Source organism: Rhinopithecus roxellana, chromosome 11, assembly GCF_007565055.1.
Source record: "Rhinopithecus roxellana isolate Shanxi Qingling chromosome 11, ASM756505v1, whole genome shotgun sequence".
NCBI lineage: Eukaryota > Metazoa > Chordata > Mammalia > Primates > Cercopithecidae > Rhinopithecus > Rhinopithecus roxellana.
The window spans coordinates 110,654,399-110,672,138 of NC_044559.1; the positions used below are offsets into that span (position 1 = coordinate 110,654,399).

Sequence of the window (17,740 nt, forward strand, 5' to 3'; positions counted from 1 at the left end):
ACACTGTTCTCCGTGACATTAGCGTGTTTTCTGAGGGCAGATTTTCTTACACACCTTGTTCATTGTAATAGGATTGGACAATATTAAGATTACACAGTAGCTTTGATTGCAGCTTTTATTTTGTTGCTTCTTGAGAACAAGGAACTTAAAACAACAACTGTGTCAGAGGGTCAAGAAATCAAGAAAATGGGGCTAGGCCAGACCAAGCAGGTGAAGCACCTGTTTTGTTTTGTTTTGTTTTATTTTGTTTTTTGACAGGAAGTCTCACTCTGTTGCTCAGGCTGGGATGCAGTAGTGCAATCTTGGTTCACTGTAACCTCTGTCTCCCAGCCTCAGGAGATTCTCCTGTTTCAGCCTCCCAGGTAGCTGGGATTACCAGCATTTGCCACCCCAACCAGATAATTTTAGTATTTTTAGTAGAGATAGGGTTTTAGCATGTTGGCCAGGCTGATCTTGAACTCCTGACCTCAAGTGATCCACCCATCTCGGCCTCCCAAAGTGTTGGGATTACAGGCGTGAGCCACCATGCCTGGTCAATCACTTCTTATATACTCACGCGTATTGAGCATCTGTTACACTAACAGTAAATTGGGGGGGTTGGGAATTATCTATCTTTAAGTATTACTTGAAGCACAAGGTGGGAGGGAAGAATTGACTGAGGTCCAGATGAATTTTCTTTTTATTTTGAAGAAAAGAATAGAAAAATAATCCTGTCAACTGCTATTTGAGAATTACAAAGCTCTATATTAGTTATAACAAGTATTAAAAGTTTTATACTTTCTAATTAAATATTGTATTTGCTGCAGCCAAGTAGAGAGGTTAATCATATATCATTGAATGCACCCATCATACATTCTGATAAAATCTCTAAGCAAAAGTTAATATTTCCCAGAGAGATCATCTTAACCCCTTTCTCTTATTTGTAAAAATAATAATAATAATAAATTGGACATCATCACATACATAGTTAAGATTTTAGTAAATTGGAAACCAATGGTAGGAAGGTCAATTAGAAGTGCTGGAAGCACAGATAGGTTCACCTGTTTTCTAAAATTGCAAGATGGCATTGTAGGATTGGAGAGCTCAGTTCCAATAGTCAGTCCAATACTCAGTCACTGAATAGAGTGACTATTCAGAGTTATCTACAAAACAGAGGCAGGAGTGTTTCTCAAAGAGCGTGCTACCTGATGTAAGAATAAGGAATCATTTGGCATGAAGGAGAAAATCTCTGATACACCTTTGGGAAAGGCAATCTTAGGAATGATTAAAAAGAATTTTCTGGAACTCCTGAACTGTAGTTTCTTATTGCTATAAATAGAAGCATTTCTTTTTAACTTCTTTCCCCTGAAGGCTGCCAGGTTATATTAATAAGGGCTTCAGTACTTACATATATTTCATGCATATGGAAATAAACACTTGGAAATTATAAAATTAACTCTGGTAAAATTAACTCTCAGAGCATCCGTTTTTGGTTAAAGACAGCAGAACTTTTACCTCTCCTGCAGAAACTTTAGCAAAACTACCTCAGGAAACAGGGATTTACTGTGGGATCCAAAGCTCTAAGGTTATTTTTCTACATTCATAGGTGGATGAAAAGGAGAGCAGGTAAACATATAGAATATTTGGCTGGCTCTAAATCGCGTATTGACATTTTCAAAGTTTAATCCCTTGCTCCTTTTTGATACCATTGACCATTTAAACACATAATTATAGGACAAGGCTGGTGGGAGAAATACAGGTCATGAACCCAGCCCATTTGGGGTTTCAATTTAAGCAAGAAGATTTTGTTATGTGGAAAATAATCACAATATTAGGCAGCATTCAATAAATTCCACATGACTGATAAAGATATGAAAGTCTCCAGGAGTTCAATGTTGAAAGAAATGTATTCGGATCGGGTGTCCTAATCCACCCAATCTATTCCAAAAGGATGGGAACAAGGCATCGTTCAAAGTAGAGAGAGGATTTTTTCTGGGTAGTGTCTGATTGTGTGAGTGTGTGTATTTCTTTATTGTCTGTCTTCTCACTAGGATGTAAGTTCTTTGAAGGCAAAGGCTTTTGTTTACTGCTGTATCTCCAGCACTGGAACAATTCCAGGCACATAGAAGGTGCTCAATAAGGATTTGTTGAATGAACAAATTGTAGAAAAGAAGGTGAGAAGGTGTTTACATGTGACTAAGAGATAATATCTGTTTCTGAAAGACTTTAATAGTCAAGATTTGAGGGAAGAAGCAAGCCACAACAGTTAAGTTATGAATAAAAAGAGGGTAGTGGGAAATTATTTTAAAAACAAAAATGTTTTAGGAAATCATTATCCTGTAGATCAAGGTTGTCTGAGTAACAGAAGTGTTAAAGCATTTGCTGTAAATATCTAAAATGCTCTAGATATAAACAGTGTGGAAAGAGGATATGAAAAAGGAGACAGAAAAATAACTTTTAAATATGTATAATAAACTCGTTCAATCAAGTGAATGTTCATGAAAACTGGTCTGAATACGAAAGAATAGTGTAGATAGAACTTATCATACATTTCACAAACAGGTCTAGTGAATGCTGTTTTAATGTAATGTTTTAATGTAAATGTTGTTTACATTCAAGTGTCCTCTATAAGGAAAAGCTTTAGAAGAAATGTTAGATATGTTGGTTTCAGTGAAGACTAAGGAAGGAGGAGAGTGGATAACCAGAAAATGAATTAATCACATCTCCTATGAGTGTTTTGCCATGAAGGGGAGTATAACTAAAGCCTTCGAAACCAAAAGTAATATGGTGCCTGGTCACCCAGGAGACAGAGATTTGAGTTTACATGTTGCATGGTAATGATATTCATCAGGAAAAAGAAATCCATACTTTCTGAACACTTCACATGTAATTGATCTTACTTCTTTCGCATCTCTTCTATCCTCTCCCTTTCAAAAATGTAGCCACTTTATGGTTCTTGATGTCTCATTATTCTTTGTCACTATCTCTCAGTCTTTTTATTTATCTTTTTCCTTTATGACCTTCTGTTAAAATTTTTTTTAACTTTTATTTTAAGTTCAGGGGTATATGTGCAGGTTTGTTACATAGGCAAATTTGTGTCATGGTTTTTGTTTTTGTTTTTTATGTACAGATTATCTCACCCCTCAGGTACTGGGCCTAGTACCCATTCATTATTTTTCCTAATCCTCTCCCTCCTGCCACCCTCCACCCTCCAGTAGGCCCCAGTGTGTGTTGTTCCCCTCTATGGGTCCATGTGCTCTTGTCATTTAGCTCCCACTTATAAGTGAGAACACACAATATTTGGTTTTCTGTTCCTGCATCAGTTTGCTAAGGATAATGGCCTCCAGCTCCATCCATGTCCCTGTAAAGAACATGATTTCATTCTTTTTTGTGGTTGCACAATATTCCATGGTGTATATATACCACGTTTTATTTATCCAGTCTATCATTGATGGGCATTTAGGTTGATCCCATGTCTTTGCTATTTTTAACATAGCAAAACATGTCTCACTCTTTTTAACATAAAATATTTTCAGTGGCTTACCAGATGAATGCAGTTAAAATATTTTATTCTATTTCTAGGAGTCCAAAGTTTTAATAGTCACAAGACAAGAAGGGTTGACCAAAAGATAGACAACAGGACAACAGGGCTATGGCTAATCTACCCCTCAGTGGACCAAAGGCTAAGAAGGGAAGAGAGAAGGGACACACATCGAGATCCTAAGTGTGCTAGGCGATGGTCAGGCACTTTCCTCACACCATATCGCCTCTTACAGCAGCTCTTAGAGGCAGGGATCATCATTTTCATTTACAGTTCAGAAGACCAAGGCAGTTGTGTCTGAATCCAAAGTCTCTGAGTTAACCCTCATGCCAAAATCCTCTTAAATCCTAGGAGTGTATCAGGGTTTATCTTGAAATGGGGAGTGAGCTGCCAGAATGTGCGGAGAAGGAGGGAGAGTGAAGACAGTACAAAGAAGGAATAATTATTCTCATTAGTTTATATTTGTTCTCCCTGGGCATATGGTAAAGGAGTCAAACATCTGTTCCTTTCAACAAGCAGCATTCAATAATTAAAGTAATTTTTAATATTTAATCGATAAATCATTTTTTACTGCCCTTGATGAGCCTGATACTATTCTAGGCTCTATGGATATAAAGATTTAAAAAAAAGGCATGGTCCTGGATCTCAAACAGCTCATTGTTTAGTAAGAAAGAACATTAATCAACACAAATCAGTGCAGGCTATGGATGAGATGGAATCCATTCACAGAGGAGTTTCAGTTTCACGGGATGACTGATGGCTGTGTTCTGGAGATCTAATGTACAGCCTGGAGACATTATATTATATCCAATAATACTGTATTGTATACGTGAAATTTACTAAGAGAGTAAATTTCAATGTTTTCACCACAGAACTACAAAAAACAAAAGGGAACTCTGTGAGGTGATGGAAGTGTTGATTAACTTAATCATGGTAAACATTTCACAGTGTGCACAGATATCAAAACATGTTTAAATGTACATAATAATTCATTTGTCAATTAAGCCTCAATAAAGTGAGAAAAAACTATAGCTAAATAAATAATTAAAAACCCAAATTCACAAAAAATGGGCACAAAGTAAATATTTACCCTGGTGTGATCAGAGAAGGCTTCACAAAAACAAAGCTGTAAAGAAAATAATGAATAGGAACTTGCCACAAAACAAGAAAGGCTATTCCATGGTAGGCCATGCTTGGAGTTTGGGCTTCAGCTATGAGAGGGAACTTTGTTTTAGGCAGAGTCATATGATCTGACTTTCATTTAAAAAGGTGTGTAGTGGCTGGCCATGGTGGTTCACGCCTGTAATGCCAGCATTTTGGGAGGCCAAGGTGGGCGGATCACACGAGGCCAGGAGTTTGAGACAAGTATGGCCAACATGGTCTCTAATAAAACCCCGTCTCTAATAAAAATTAAAAAAAGAAAAGAGCTGGGCATGATGGATGGCACACACCTGTAATCCCAGCTACTCAGGAGGCTGAGGCATGAGAATTGTGTGAACCTGGGAGGCAGAAGTTGCAGTGAGCCGGGATCACACCACTGCACTTCACCCTGGTGACAGAGTGAGACTCTGTCTCAAAAAAAAAAAAAAAAAAAAAAAAAAGGTGGGACCTTGCACCTCTGGGGGCACATGCATGGAGGATGGATTTATGTAGGGCTATGTGAAAGTGGGAGGATTTACAGTACAATAAGGAGGTTGCTGTGATTGACATACAACAAAAAGGCCTGAACTAGGGAAGTAAAAGTGAAAACAAAAGGAAGAAATAGATGTAGGAGAGTTAAGACATAGAGTGGATAGGACTGTCTTGGTCATTCCATATTGGGGATAAATGAGAAGGACTTCAAGATGATTCCTAGGCATGGGTGATTGTATGGGAATATGGTTAACATGAACAAGCATAGGGAAGAGACGGGGAGGGAGCTTGGGAGCTGCGGTGAACAATGAGGTCAGGTTGGAACATATTGAACTTAAGGTGCCTTCAGAGTGAAAAGGCAGAGGACTCCACCAGGCAACTGGACACACAGGTCTGGACTCAAGAGAAGGGTCTCAGCTTTGGAATGGGAGCTAAAACTATGGAGAGTAGGAATAGGAGAACACTGATATTTACGGTATTGCAAAGGATGAAAAGGTAGCACCAAGGGCCAAAAAAGAAGGGATTTATCCATAGAACAAAGTGACATGGATCTAATGAGATCAAGATGTGAGTGCTTCACAGTGTTATGGAAAATGTCAGTGTCAAATATCACAATAAAGCAAACTATAGCTGTGTGAAGATTAGCAGCTTGATATTTGCAAGTACACAAAGTGAGTTCCCACCCAGAAGGATTGCCCAAAAGGTTTACGATTAAGAACCAGATTGAGATGTAAGAAAAATAAGACAATTTTAAAAAGCCAAGAAAAGCAGAAGAATTAAAGATGAAAGCTGATGTGTTCACCCGTCTGGGTGAGGACCAGAGGGAAAGGTACACTTTGATTGAGGGACTACATGTACAACAGGGTCCTGTGGCTGCTCATCAGTCAAGTGGCCTGTCCCTAGCAAGGCAGCAGAAGGCTGAGTCTTTCCCAGGGCCATAACTGGGTAGACTAAAGGGGAACACTTGTTTCAGAGGCAGCCAACGTTCCGGATGGCCTGTGAAAATGAGATTGAGTCTCCTGAAAATGCACAAAGAGACAGAGAGAGATTGTACTTGATTGCTGCCAGGCTTTTGAACTGGAAGGCTGTTTTGGAACTGGGGCCAGATTTGGTCCCTTAGCAAACCACGCCACATGCAAGCTACAGTTAGAGGTGAGGCCGTTAAAAAAAAGCAAGCAAGGAAGCAAGTGCAAGTAAGTTACCATGCAGGTGGAGGGAGAAAGAGAGGAAGAGAGATGGGCGGGCCCTGCAGTTGTCACCTGTCCCATTGAGGACCCTCTGCATCCCTGCACTGAATTCCTTTATATCCTTGTACAGTTGGAGTGGGTTTTGGCTCCTTGCAACTGCTTATTACAACAATAATAATAGCAACAGGAGCTGACATTTGTTGACTGTTTACCATGTGCCAGGCACTGCGCTAAGCATTTCACACGTAGTGACTTACTTGAGGCTTACAACAGCACTATGAAAAACAGTTCTATTTTTATTTCAGTTTTATGGATGAGGAAACAGAGATAAAGAGAAGGTGACCTATTTGCTCCAGATGCATCGTTTACAAGTGTGGAACTTGTCAGAAATAATCTTTTCCTGCCAAAGTTTGGATTTCTGTTCTTTTGAATAAATGTGAATGCCTGTGAGTGCCAGTCAGGCACTGCACTAAATACAGGGGATGAAAAGAAATTGTTCAAATAAGAACATGTCCTTGTTCTTGAGGAGCTTTTAGTCCATTGGAGAGAAGCTCAGAGAGGCCAAAGGGTAGGGCAGAGCAAAACAAAGAAAAGAGAAGGACCAGGAATGGAAAGGAAAGGAAAGGAAAGGGAAGGAGAGAGGAGGGAAGGGAAGGAGAGAGGAGAAAAGGGAAAGAGAGAAGAGGGAAGGGAATAACAGGGAAGGGAAGGGAAGGAGGGGGAGGTAAAGGAAAGAGGGGGTAGGGAAGGGAAGGAAAGGAAAGGAGAGGAGAGGGAAGGGAAAGAGAGGGGAGGGAAGGGAAAGAGAGGGGAGGGAAGGAAAGAGGGGAGGGAAGGAAAGAGAGGGGAGGGAAGGGCAGGAGTGGGGAGGGAAAGGGAAGGAAAGAAGAGGGAAAGGAAGGAGGAGGGAGGGAAAGGAAGGAGAAGAGAAGAAAGGAAAGGAGAGGGAAGAGGGTAGTCAGGGAATGGGAAGTAAGGGGAGAGAAGGGAAGGGAAGGGAAAGAGAGGGGAGGGAAGAGAAGGGAAGAGAAGAGAAGAACAGGGAAAGGAAGGGAGAGAGGAGGGAAGGGAAGAACAGGGAAGGGAAGGAGAGGGGAGGGTAAGAAAGGAGGGGGAGGGGAGGGAAGGGAAGGGGTGGGAAGGAAAAGCGAGGAGAGGAGAGAGAAGGGAAAGGGGAGGGAAGGGAAGGAAAGGGAAGGGAAAGTGAAGGATAGGGGAGAGAAAGGAAGGAGGGGGGAGGGAAAGGAAGGAGAGGAGAGGAAAGGGAAGGAGAGAGAAGAAGGTAGGTCAGGGAATGGGAAGGAAGGGGAGAAAGAAGAGAGAAGGGAAGGGAAGGGAAAGAGATGGGAGGGAAGGGAAGGGAAGAGAAGAGAAGAACAGGTAAGGGGAGGGAGGGGAAGGACAAAGAAGCAGAGGGAAGAGAAGGAGAGGGAAGCTGGAGGGAAGGGAAGAGAAGGGAAGGGAAGGAAGGGAAGGACAGGGAAGGGGAGGAGAGAGCAAGCAGAAGCTATGGGACTGGAACCACAGGAGCAGATGAGAAGCAGTGATGAGAATATTGAGCAGCAGAGACTGTAACAACAGAGAAGAAAGTCAGAGCAGAAGATAAAGCAGTCTAAGGAGGAGGCAAACCACTGCCTACGCCTTGGGAGACCTGGGGCCCAGCCTCCTTGGAAAGCAGGGGTCTGGTATCCGCTCTCCACAGCCTCCAATGCCACCATGGCCCTTACAGGTTTAAGTCTACCATAACTCAATACAGTTTTTCAAAGAATCCAGGAAAGTTCTCACAGGAGAAGTATGTTTTAAAAATATGTAAACATGTAGGGCCAAGCAGGGTGGCTCATGCCTGTAATCCCAGCACTTTGGGAGGCCAAGGCAGACAGATCACGAGGTCAGCAGTTCGAGATCAGCCTGGCCAACAGGGTGAAACCCCATCTCTAGTAAAAATACAAAAATTAGCTAAGCATGGTGGCTCACACCTGTAATCCTAGCTACTCAGGAGGCTGAGGCAGGAGAATTGCTTGAACCCGGGAGGCAGAGGTTGCAGTTAGCCAAGATAGGAGATGGTGCCACTGCACTCCAGCCTGGGCGACAGAGGAAGACTCCGCCTCAGAAAAAAAAAAAAAAAAAAAAAAAAAAAAAAATGCACAGACCTTAAAAGGATATTACAATTGTCCCAACCAAGTAAGAGCGTTGCCCTATTTGCCTCTCCTCCTCCTCGTTCCTTTTCCCATGGAGGGTCAGAGACAGTGAGGGAGGCGGGGAGGGCTGTGGAAGCAAAAGTGGGGCAGGAGGAGAGAGGGCAGGACCACACACCTGGGTGTGGGGTTCCCCACCTGCAAAAGGCAGCAGCGGGAGGCAGAAACCCTCACACCAAGTTGGTTACCCAGGGTTGGGCTTTCAAAGGGCTGTCTGAAGACTGCTGTCCCTGTTGTCATGTTTTAATTAAAGCGACTGTAGGACTCTGTTGTTCCTACAAGTGATCCAAGTGACCCGAGTTTTTGGCCAGAGACAGAAGACAATTCTCTCCAGGTAAGTTTTAAAGAGATGGTAAGAGACAAAAATCAAGTTCCTTTTTAATTTCATCTCATGAGTCTTGCCTGGTTCAACACAGTGATGTTAGAAGAAAGCTTCCTATTGAAGAGCCACCCCTCCCTTCCACCAGTCTCGCTGGGTAATGAGGAACTCAGGACACTTTCTTACCTCCATCCTTTTTCTTTGGTGGCGCTTTTGCTGAGAACAGTATTTCGTCCAGAAGCTGGCTCCGATTTGTCTTCTATGGGAGATCCAAATCCAGCACTAAAATGATAACTATTTTTTCTTGTCATTTGAAAAAAAACCACAACCAATTTCAATCATATGGAAAATAACAATACATTACATTTGCATTTAGAGCTTACAAGGCATTTTTACTTCATTATACAATTTTTATTTCATTATATGATTTGATTCCTTTCCCCATCATGAAGCCAGGGACCCGGCATTATTTCATCCACAGCTAAGGAAAGGAAACCCACACAGAAACTAAGTCATGTGGCCCAAATCACTGCAGGTCTACAGGGCGAAATCGAATGTGAAACCAGATTTCCTGGCTCCCATTCCAGAGATCTTTCCCATAGCAATGTAAAAGGCAATTGTGCAACTGTATTGCCATAAGAAGAATAAAAACCAAGTCGCCCAAATCTAAAATCTAAAACATTTTTTCACACTCAAATTAAAGGGAAAGTTATTTGCATATAGATAAAACATCATTTTCTTACTTGGTCTTTTCTTTACTTGATCTTCTTAAGGAAGATGAAGAAGAAATACTTCGTCCATAACCAACATCTGATTTATCTTCCATAGATGAAGGTGGAGAACTAAAAGTTTACACATTTAAAATTATATAGAGATTAAAATAATCTATTTGTCAATAGATTATGGTTTTAGTCCACAAAACAGATTTTTTTCCAAAAGTCATAACTGGAGCTGACTTTTTTTCTTTCTTTTTTTTTTTTGAGACAGAGTCTTGCTCTGTCGCCCAGGCTGGAGTGCAGTGGCGCGATATCGCTCACTGCAAGCTCTGCCTCCTGGGTTCACGCCATTCTCCTACCTCAGCCTCCCAAGTAGCTGGGACTACAGGCGCCTGCCACCATGCCTGGCTAATTTTTTGTATTTTTACTAGAGATGGGGTTTCACCGTGTTAGCCAAGATGGTCTCGATCTCCTGACCTCATGATCCACCCACCTCAGCCTCCCAAAGTGCTGGGATTACAGGCATGAGCCACCGAGCACGGCCTGGAGCTGACTTTTAACAGTGACATACTATTTTTGAAGTATAAAGGAGAAGTTATTTTTTCTTTGTTTGTTCTTTGAGACAGGATCTCACTCTGTCGCCCAGGCTGGGGTGCAGTGGTGCGATTATGGCTCACTGCAGCCTTGACCTCCAGAGCTCAAGCGACCCTTCCATCTCAGTCCCCCAAGTGGCTGGGACTACAGGCATGCGCCACCATACCCGGCTAATTTTTGTATTTTTTGTATAGCTGGGGTTTCACTGTGTTGTCCAAGCTGGTCTCAAGCTCCTGAGCTCAAAAGATCTGCCTGTATCAACCTCACAAAGTGTTGGGATTATAGGTGTGAGCCACTGCAAAAAGACTATTATAAAGCCTCTCATAAGCTAGAACAGAAATTATTTGTATAAAATGTATCACATAAATACTATATGGATATATAGATATACATGATCTCTCTCTCTCTCTCTCTTTTTTTTTTTTTTTTTTTTTTTTTTTTTGAGATGGAATCTTGCTCTGCTGCCAGCCTAGAGAGTAGTAGTGCAATCTCAGCTCACTGCAACCTCTGCCTCCCGGGTTCAAGCGATTCACCTGCCTCAGCCTCCTGAGTAGCTGGGATTACAGGTGTGTGCCACCACACCCAACTAATTTTTGTATTTTTTAGTAGAGACAGGGTTTCACCATGTTGGCCTTGATCTTCTGACCTTGTGATCTGCCTGCCTCCGCCTCCCAAAGTGCTGGGATTACAGGCATAAGCCACCGTGCCCGGCCATGATCATTTTAAAGAAAACCATGGAAGCTTTAATTTTTACCTCTACCATTTACTTCTTATTTCAGAAGAAAAATGTTGGGTGGTAACTGTACTCTAGCACATAGTCCTGGAGAACTGTAAACAGGATTCATCTCAGTTTGCTGCTATTTACACTTTCTTCAATGACTCCATGGTAAGAGGCCTTGACTTCAGGAACACACTTGAAACTGACTGGCAGTATGGAGTCAAAGAGAGAGCAGAGAGCACATTGATTTGCAGTGGTGGCTATTTCATGGTTATTCCATGTCAGGCTATGAGTTTACGAGCCGGTGTTTGTTTTCATGGAGGTGCTAGATACAGGAGAAAAGAGTCTGGGAATCTTCGCATATTCACATGTTGATGGAGAAACAACAACAACAAGCAATATGTGCTTCCCTGCTTCCCCTCTCCCTGCAAAGACTCACACATCAGATTTACTGTTGATTAAGAGTACAGCCCGTAGGTCACTTGGTTCTTGTAAGCAGAGCTCCTTCAAAGGCAACAGTTTGGTGCCAGGATTTATCTGTAAGATAATTTAAGGACCAAAAAGTAGTATCTGCATGGGTCATATTTTTGAAAATGAAAAGAGACAGAATATGTTCTCAGCTGTTTGTGCTGTCTCATTTCACACACACATACACACACATGTACAATATACATACATAAAATTAGAAATAGGAACCTGAAGCTTGTGGATGTTCTTGCCTTTGGGCAGGACAGATCCAGTTCCTTATCATCTTGATTGCTTTACACTCAGCTGCTTCATCCCATCATTATCATCTTGGCCCCTGGAAGTATTTGGATTGGCAAATCCATCTATATACCTAAGGGAGAACTGACTGCCTGCAAAAGTAATTGAATACTGGAACAGATGACTAAAAGTGTTGAGTGTATCTAAAAGTAGGCTAGACAAAGCCCTGTGCAGACAGTTTCACCAGCTTGGAGGAAGAGGGCTAGACTAGATCACTTTTGAGATCTTTTTCCAATTAAGTTATAGTTGAATCCCTTTCTCATCCAAGATACGTTTCATGGTCCTTTGGAAAGAAGGCAAAAGTGAGCCTTTTAAAATAAGACCAATCCTGTCATTCTTCTGCCCAGGACCTGCCATGGATCCTGTTCCATTCAGAGTAAAGGCCACATCCTTCCAATGTTCTCCAGGACTCACATGACCTGGCCTTCGTTAGCTCTCTGGTCTCCGGTCTGCTCTCTTCCCACTTTGCTAGCCCAGCTCTAGCTGCACCGGCCTTCCTGCTGTGCCTAGCACATGCCAAGCATATATTCACCACATGGCACTCTGCCTAGAAAATAACCCCAGATTTGCCCAGGACTTCCCCAGCCCAAGATTTGCCCAGGACTAAGGCCCTCACCTCCTTCAAGTTTTGGCTTGGAAATGATCACCCCCTCAGTGAGACCCACCTGACCACAACTTCTAAAACTGCAACTGCCCACCACCTCAGGGATCCCCAGCATTTCAGAGCCCCTCATCCTGCCTCTGCCTGCTCTCTTCTCCCTCTATGGCGCCTCTCATTTCTCTCTCTCTCTCTCTTTTTTTTTTTTTTTTTTTTCCTTTTATTGAGATGGAGTCTCACTGTGTTGCCCAGACTGGAGTGCAATTGTGCCATCTCAGCTCACTGCAACCTCTGCCTCCAGGGTTCAAGTGATTCTCCTGCCTCAGCCTCTTGAGTAGTTGGGATTACAGGCATGCGCCACCATGGCCGGCTAATTTTTGTATTTTTAGTAGAGACGGGGTCTCATCGTGTTAGCCAGGATGGTCTCTATCTCCTGATCTCATGATCTGCCCGCCTCTGCCTCCCAAAGTGCCGGGATTACAGGCGTGGGTCACCACATTCGGCCCCACGTTGGTTTTCTTAAAGCTGCTTTGTTCTGATGCTGCAACATTCTTTTAAAATTATTATCATTGAAGGAGATGGGCTTCCTGGGAGCGATTTCTTAGTGGTTTATGTGTGTTACAGGGTACGGCGGTAATGGCAGGAGGTGGGGGAGGCAGAAGGGAGAGTAAGAGTCAAGTTTTAGGGAAGCTGTTTTGAATTATTCAAATTTTCTCTAGTTCTCCACTACCACGATTGAGTGCTTCCTGCAACCGGGGCTCAGTGATGTGACTTATGGCCCTGTCTCCTCTGCTTCTTGGAACCAAATTTGTCCAAGAAGGCTTCTGCTGTCAGCCTCACTCCCCGTGTCCTGAGTTCTTGCACCTGCCTGGCAAACCACACTTACAGCTTTTGCACTTCTGAGTTTTCCCGTGACCTCAGGAAGTATACAGGGTTAGTGGTGCTTGCTTTCTGAGCTCTGCCATCTCTAGCTCCCTTGTTCTTCTCTGTGATATATTTTTTTCCTTTTCCTTTTTCTTCCTGCATAGCTTCTGCTTGATCTTGGGAGCTTTTGGCAACCCTTAACATTTTTTGAAGTCTGCAGATCATATCTGCTTCCTAGTTTTGCTTAAAATGGGATTTGTGGGTTTTTAACATTTTCCCCATTCTCCTCATTGCTTTTGGTTTCCAGAAGAAGTAGAAAATACTGACTAAACCAATCATGTAAAAAGGGTCCTCAATATTTTAATTTCTGGCTTCTCACTTCTCTCAACATTCATGTAATAGAAATAATAGAACCCCCAAATTTTGAGTGCTACTTTTTTAAAAAAAAGACAGGTTGGAGGGCAGTGGTGTGATCATAGCTCACTGCATCCTCAAACTCTGGGCTCAAGTCATCCTCCTAACTCCTCCTGAGTAGATCAGACTACAGATACATGCCACCATACCCAGTTAATGTTTTAAAGTTTTTTATAGAGACAGGGTCTCACTATGTTCCCCAGGCTGATCTCGAACTCCTGCCTCAAGTGATTCTCCTCCCTCAGACTCCCAAAGTTCTGGGATTACAGGCATGAGCCATGTCACCTGCTCCTTCTTTTGTACTTTTTTTTTTTGACAGGGTCTTGCTATGCTGCCTGGGCTGGAGTGCAATGTCTATTCACAGGCACAACCATAGTGCACTGTAGCCTCAAACTCCTGGGCTCTTGGTCTCAAGTAATCCTCCTGCTTCAGCCCCCTGAATAGCTGGGGCTACAGGTATGCATCACCATGCCCACCCAGCTCTTCTTTTGTGTCTTATCTGAAACTTGAGACTGCCACTAGCAAGCTGATTTAATTACAAGTAAGCAGATTCTAGTTAAAACTGAACAAAAAAATGCAAAATCTTATAACTAAAGTTAAGAATAAAGTGCTGATTTTCAAGTTTCTGCCTGTAAAAATATATAAATTACATTAGGTGATTATGAAATTGCAGTGTAATGCCATCAGGATTAAAGACAAATTATTATTGTACATACTAAACTGCAAATAAGTGCTGTCACTTACCCGACCATAATCATAGAATCCATCGTTAATTATGTTACTTGATGACAAATAGCCAGTCTGGCTGTATTTCAGGGAAAGATTGTTGTTGAGCAACTTATTATAAGCTGCCTCACTGAATTTATTTTTCCGAGTTCCTGATAGGTTAACTTCTTCAAGGATATCTAAAGCCCTGTCAATAAAAGCAAAAAGCATTACTCGCTTTATACAAGCCATCGAATACTGAGTCTCCATTTATGTGCTGACTTCAGACCCTGAAGGAAGAATGGAGATGGAGCTTAAAGCCTCCCCCACCCTCTTAGATAAAGTAATACTGATAGAATTATAAAGACAAATCTGCCCTTCTTAAGGATACATATGCCAAGTAGTAACTCATGTTCAAACAGGTGAAAAGGACGCTTTTGGGGGAAAAAGTTCTTTGTTCATCTAAAAGCAAAATTAGTATTGGACCTCAACTTTTTCATCTAACTGGACAATATATGCAAAGAATCCAAATGTTTAGAAATTAATAAATAAAGCCTATCTATAGAAACTTAAAACCTGGGGCTGGATGTAATGGCTCATGCCTGTAATCCCAGCACTTTGGGAGGCTGAGGTGGGCTGATCACTTGAGGTCATGAGCGAGACCAGCCTGGCTAACATGGCAAAACCTCATCTCTATTAAAAATACAAAAAAGTAATCCCAGCTACTCGGGAGGCTGAGACAGCAGAATTGTGAAACAGGAGGCAGAGGTTGCAGTGAGCTGAGATTGCACCATTGCACTTTAGCCTGGGCAACAGAGCAAGACTCTGCCAAAAAAAAGAAAGAAAAAAAGGAAGAAAAGAAAAAAGAAAGAAAGAGGAAGGAAGGAAAGAAGGAAGGAAGGAAGGAAGGAAGGAAGGAAGGAAGGAAGGAAGGAAGGAAGGAAGGAAGGAAGGAAGGAAGGAAGGCGAAAGAAAGAGAGAGAGAGAAAGAAAGAAAGAAACGAAATTTAAAACCCTGTTCGCTGATGTGTTAAAGGCAACAAATTCATCTGCTTTTGGTCAACAGAACTGATTGGTGAGGGTGGTGAAATGTGGACTTCTGGTGAAAGTTTGAGATGGGTGGGAAAGAAATAGAGGTGGTAGACACAGCTTGCCCATTTAATTTTAGCCTTGAAAGTTGGGAGACAAATAGAATTTGTTTGGCAGTAGCAGAAGAAAGTAAAAGAGAAGCATTCATCAAGATAAAGGGGTTAGAAAAAAATATTGAAGGTGTTTTTTTCAAGGGCAGTGAGGGAGCGTTCAGATGCAATGAATGGGGACCCCTCTGCCTTCCAAGCCAAGGCATGCCCTGGGGACATGCAGAGCTTCTGTGGACTGAGAGAGCAGCGGAGACTTGGCTTGGAATTCTTTGGACCTGAAGAGTGTGCCTCTCCATCTTCTGCTCTTCATCTGAGCCAGAAACTTGAGATGGCACCCACTCACCCGAGCCTGCATAATTCATTGGCCGTCAGCTCGTCACCAGCACAGACCATCACTGCCCAACTGGCGTGCTTCCTCACTTCATCATTCTTGGAGCGTAGCAGCTCTACCAGGGGCTCCAACCCACCAGAATTTCTTAACTAAAAGCAGAAACCAAAATGTTACACATTGAGAGTGTAGAATGTAAACTATTTGTGCTTCTGAAAAAATCTCATTATTTGATTGCTAAAAAGTTTTAACTATGTAAAAATGCTTTAGAATGTGTCTATCTTTATGTTTATTAAATTCAGTGGGGAAAAATCTATTGCAAACCCTTACACGCAGGAGCCGAGTTTTTGGGCCCCAGGAAAGTATCCCAGGGAGGTCATCCTGATTTTACGTGGGACGGGGACTGCAGCAGGAGTCTATCCTCTCACTGCCCACACGTGGGATGCCCGATGCTTATTCACTCTGCTCCTGAACACTGACTGTTCATTTGGCTCTGTGATAGATAGAATAAGGGGCCCCCAAAGATGTCCTCATCCCTGGAAGGGACTCTGCAGAGATGATTAAGGGTCTTGAGATGGAGAGATTATACTGGATTAGCCAGGAGGGTTCAGTGTAATCACAAGGATCTTTACAAGGGGGGACAGAAGGTGCTGGAAGCAGAAAAAAGAGACATGATGGAAGCAGAGGTTGCAGTGATGCACTTTGAAGATCCAAGGAGGGTCACAAGCCAAGCAACGTGAGAAGCCCCTGGAAGCTGAAAGGGCAAGGACATCAGACACAACTTCAGACTTCTGACCTCCCCAACCATATGATATTGGATTTGCATGGCTCTAAGCCACTAAGTGGTGGTCATTTGTTACAGTGGCAATAGGAAGTTAACACAGTCCCTAAGGTTGAGGCCGGATGAACCGATGCCAGCCAGGACCCCCCACGTCACTGTGCATGGCCACTAAGTCAGCACCACAGCCAAAGCAACACTCAAGCAATTCTCCAGGGAAAGACCCATCTTTGCTATCCATACAGTGTCTTCTCTTCATTTCTTAAAGGACTGAAGAGGAGAAGAAAAAGAAAAGAATTGGATAGAACTCCATTAATTACATTATTAAAAGACATCACTCACGTATAAAATTATTCCAATCAGAAAAAAAAAAGATTGGGCAGAGTTCTTGTCTCATGTCTAAAATGTAATACTGCATTATCTATGCACCTGGAGGATAAAAAGAATGCTCTTATTCTACCAGCTTGAATGTGTAGTATCCTAAGGCAAGATCCCCGTGGAATCTGTTCCACTTTCAGTCACTCTCATCGCAAACACAGGGGCCCTGGTGGGGCTTACGTGTTATCACACATTACTTGGACAGCTTAGAAAGTTCACTTGAAGCATCCTTATGCTTAGCAAGCATAAGGTATAATATGAGATAGTAATCTAACACCACATGTCTTTTAGACACATATTTAATTTATTCATTAATTCCTCCATTTATATGTTCACTCATTCATTTAACAACTGTTCATTCAGCATATATTATGTGCCAGGTATATATTAATGACATGAACACAGGGAGTCTCAGTTCCCTTCCCTAAAGTCTCAAGGAGCTTGTAGTCGTTTACACAGAACCATAACATTCAAAAAAGGAAGACAAAAGTTGCAATGGGAGCATAGAGAAAGATGCACCCTAGTTTGAAAACTGAAGAAAGGCCTCCTAGGGGACAGGAGGGTAGAGCTGGATTTTGAAGGAGAAATAGGAATTTATCAGGTGGGGGAAAAGGGAGAAAGCAGAGAAATCAAGCAGGTATAGCTGTGAGAGCAGAGCATTCTGACATAATTACAAGCAGTGTGGCATTTTTGGAGTGAAGAGTTCCACCTGGACAGAGTTGGAGCTTACACCTTTAGGTAGGCAGGTGCAGGTCACGAGGGGCCCTGCAGATGGCACTGAGCAGCTTAAAGTTCCCATTGAGGATGTGCAATGCTGTGACCAGGGTCACAGGTTAGAAAGATCAGCCTGGAGCCAGTAAGGGGAATAGGAGGGGAGGGAAAAAAGTAAA

At 42.4% G+C, this 17,740-nt stretch overlaps 1 protein-coding gene across 4 annotated transcripts in view; it reads right to left on the minus strand.

Moving 5' to 3' along the window:
* The window catches only part of ARMC3 (armadillo repeat containing 3), a 123,982-nt gene that overhangs the window by 21,070 nt on the left and 85,172 nt on the right, over nucleotides 1–17,740 (minus strand). For 2 of the 4 annotated variants that reach the window (XM_010367561.2, XM_010367557.2), the window contains 5 exons: nucleotides 15,710–15,846; nucleotides 14,267–14,435; nucleotides 11,321–11,418; nucleotides 9,597–9,695; nucleotides 9,040–9,156 (listed from right to left, as the gene is read on the minus strand). In XM_010367561.2, the coding sequence (XP_010365863.1) occupies nucleotides 9,040–9,156; nucleotides 9,597–9,695; nucleotides 11,321–11,418; nucleotides 14,267–14,435; nucleotides 15,710–15,846 (620 nt within the window). Of the gene's footprint in view, nucleotides 1–3,531; nucleotides 3,908–9,039; nucleotides 9,157–9,596; nucleotides 9,696–11,320; nucleotides 11,419–14,266; nucleotides 14,436–15,709; nucleotides 15,847–17,740 lie in introns of those variants that run through there. The other 2 variants (XM_010367560.2, XM_010367559.2) reach the window with 2 other exon arrangements.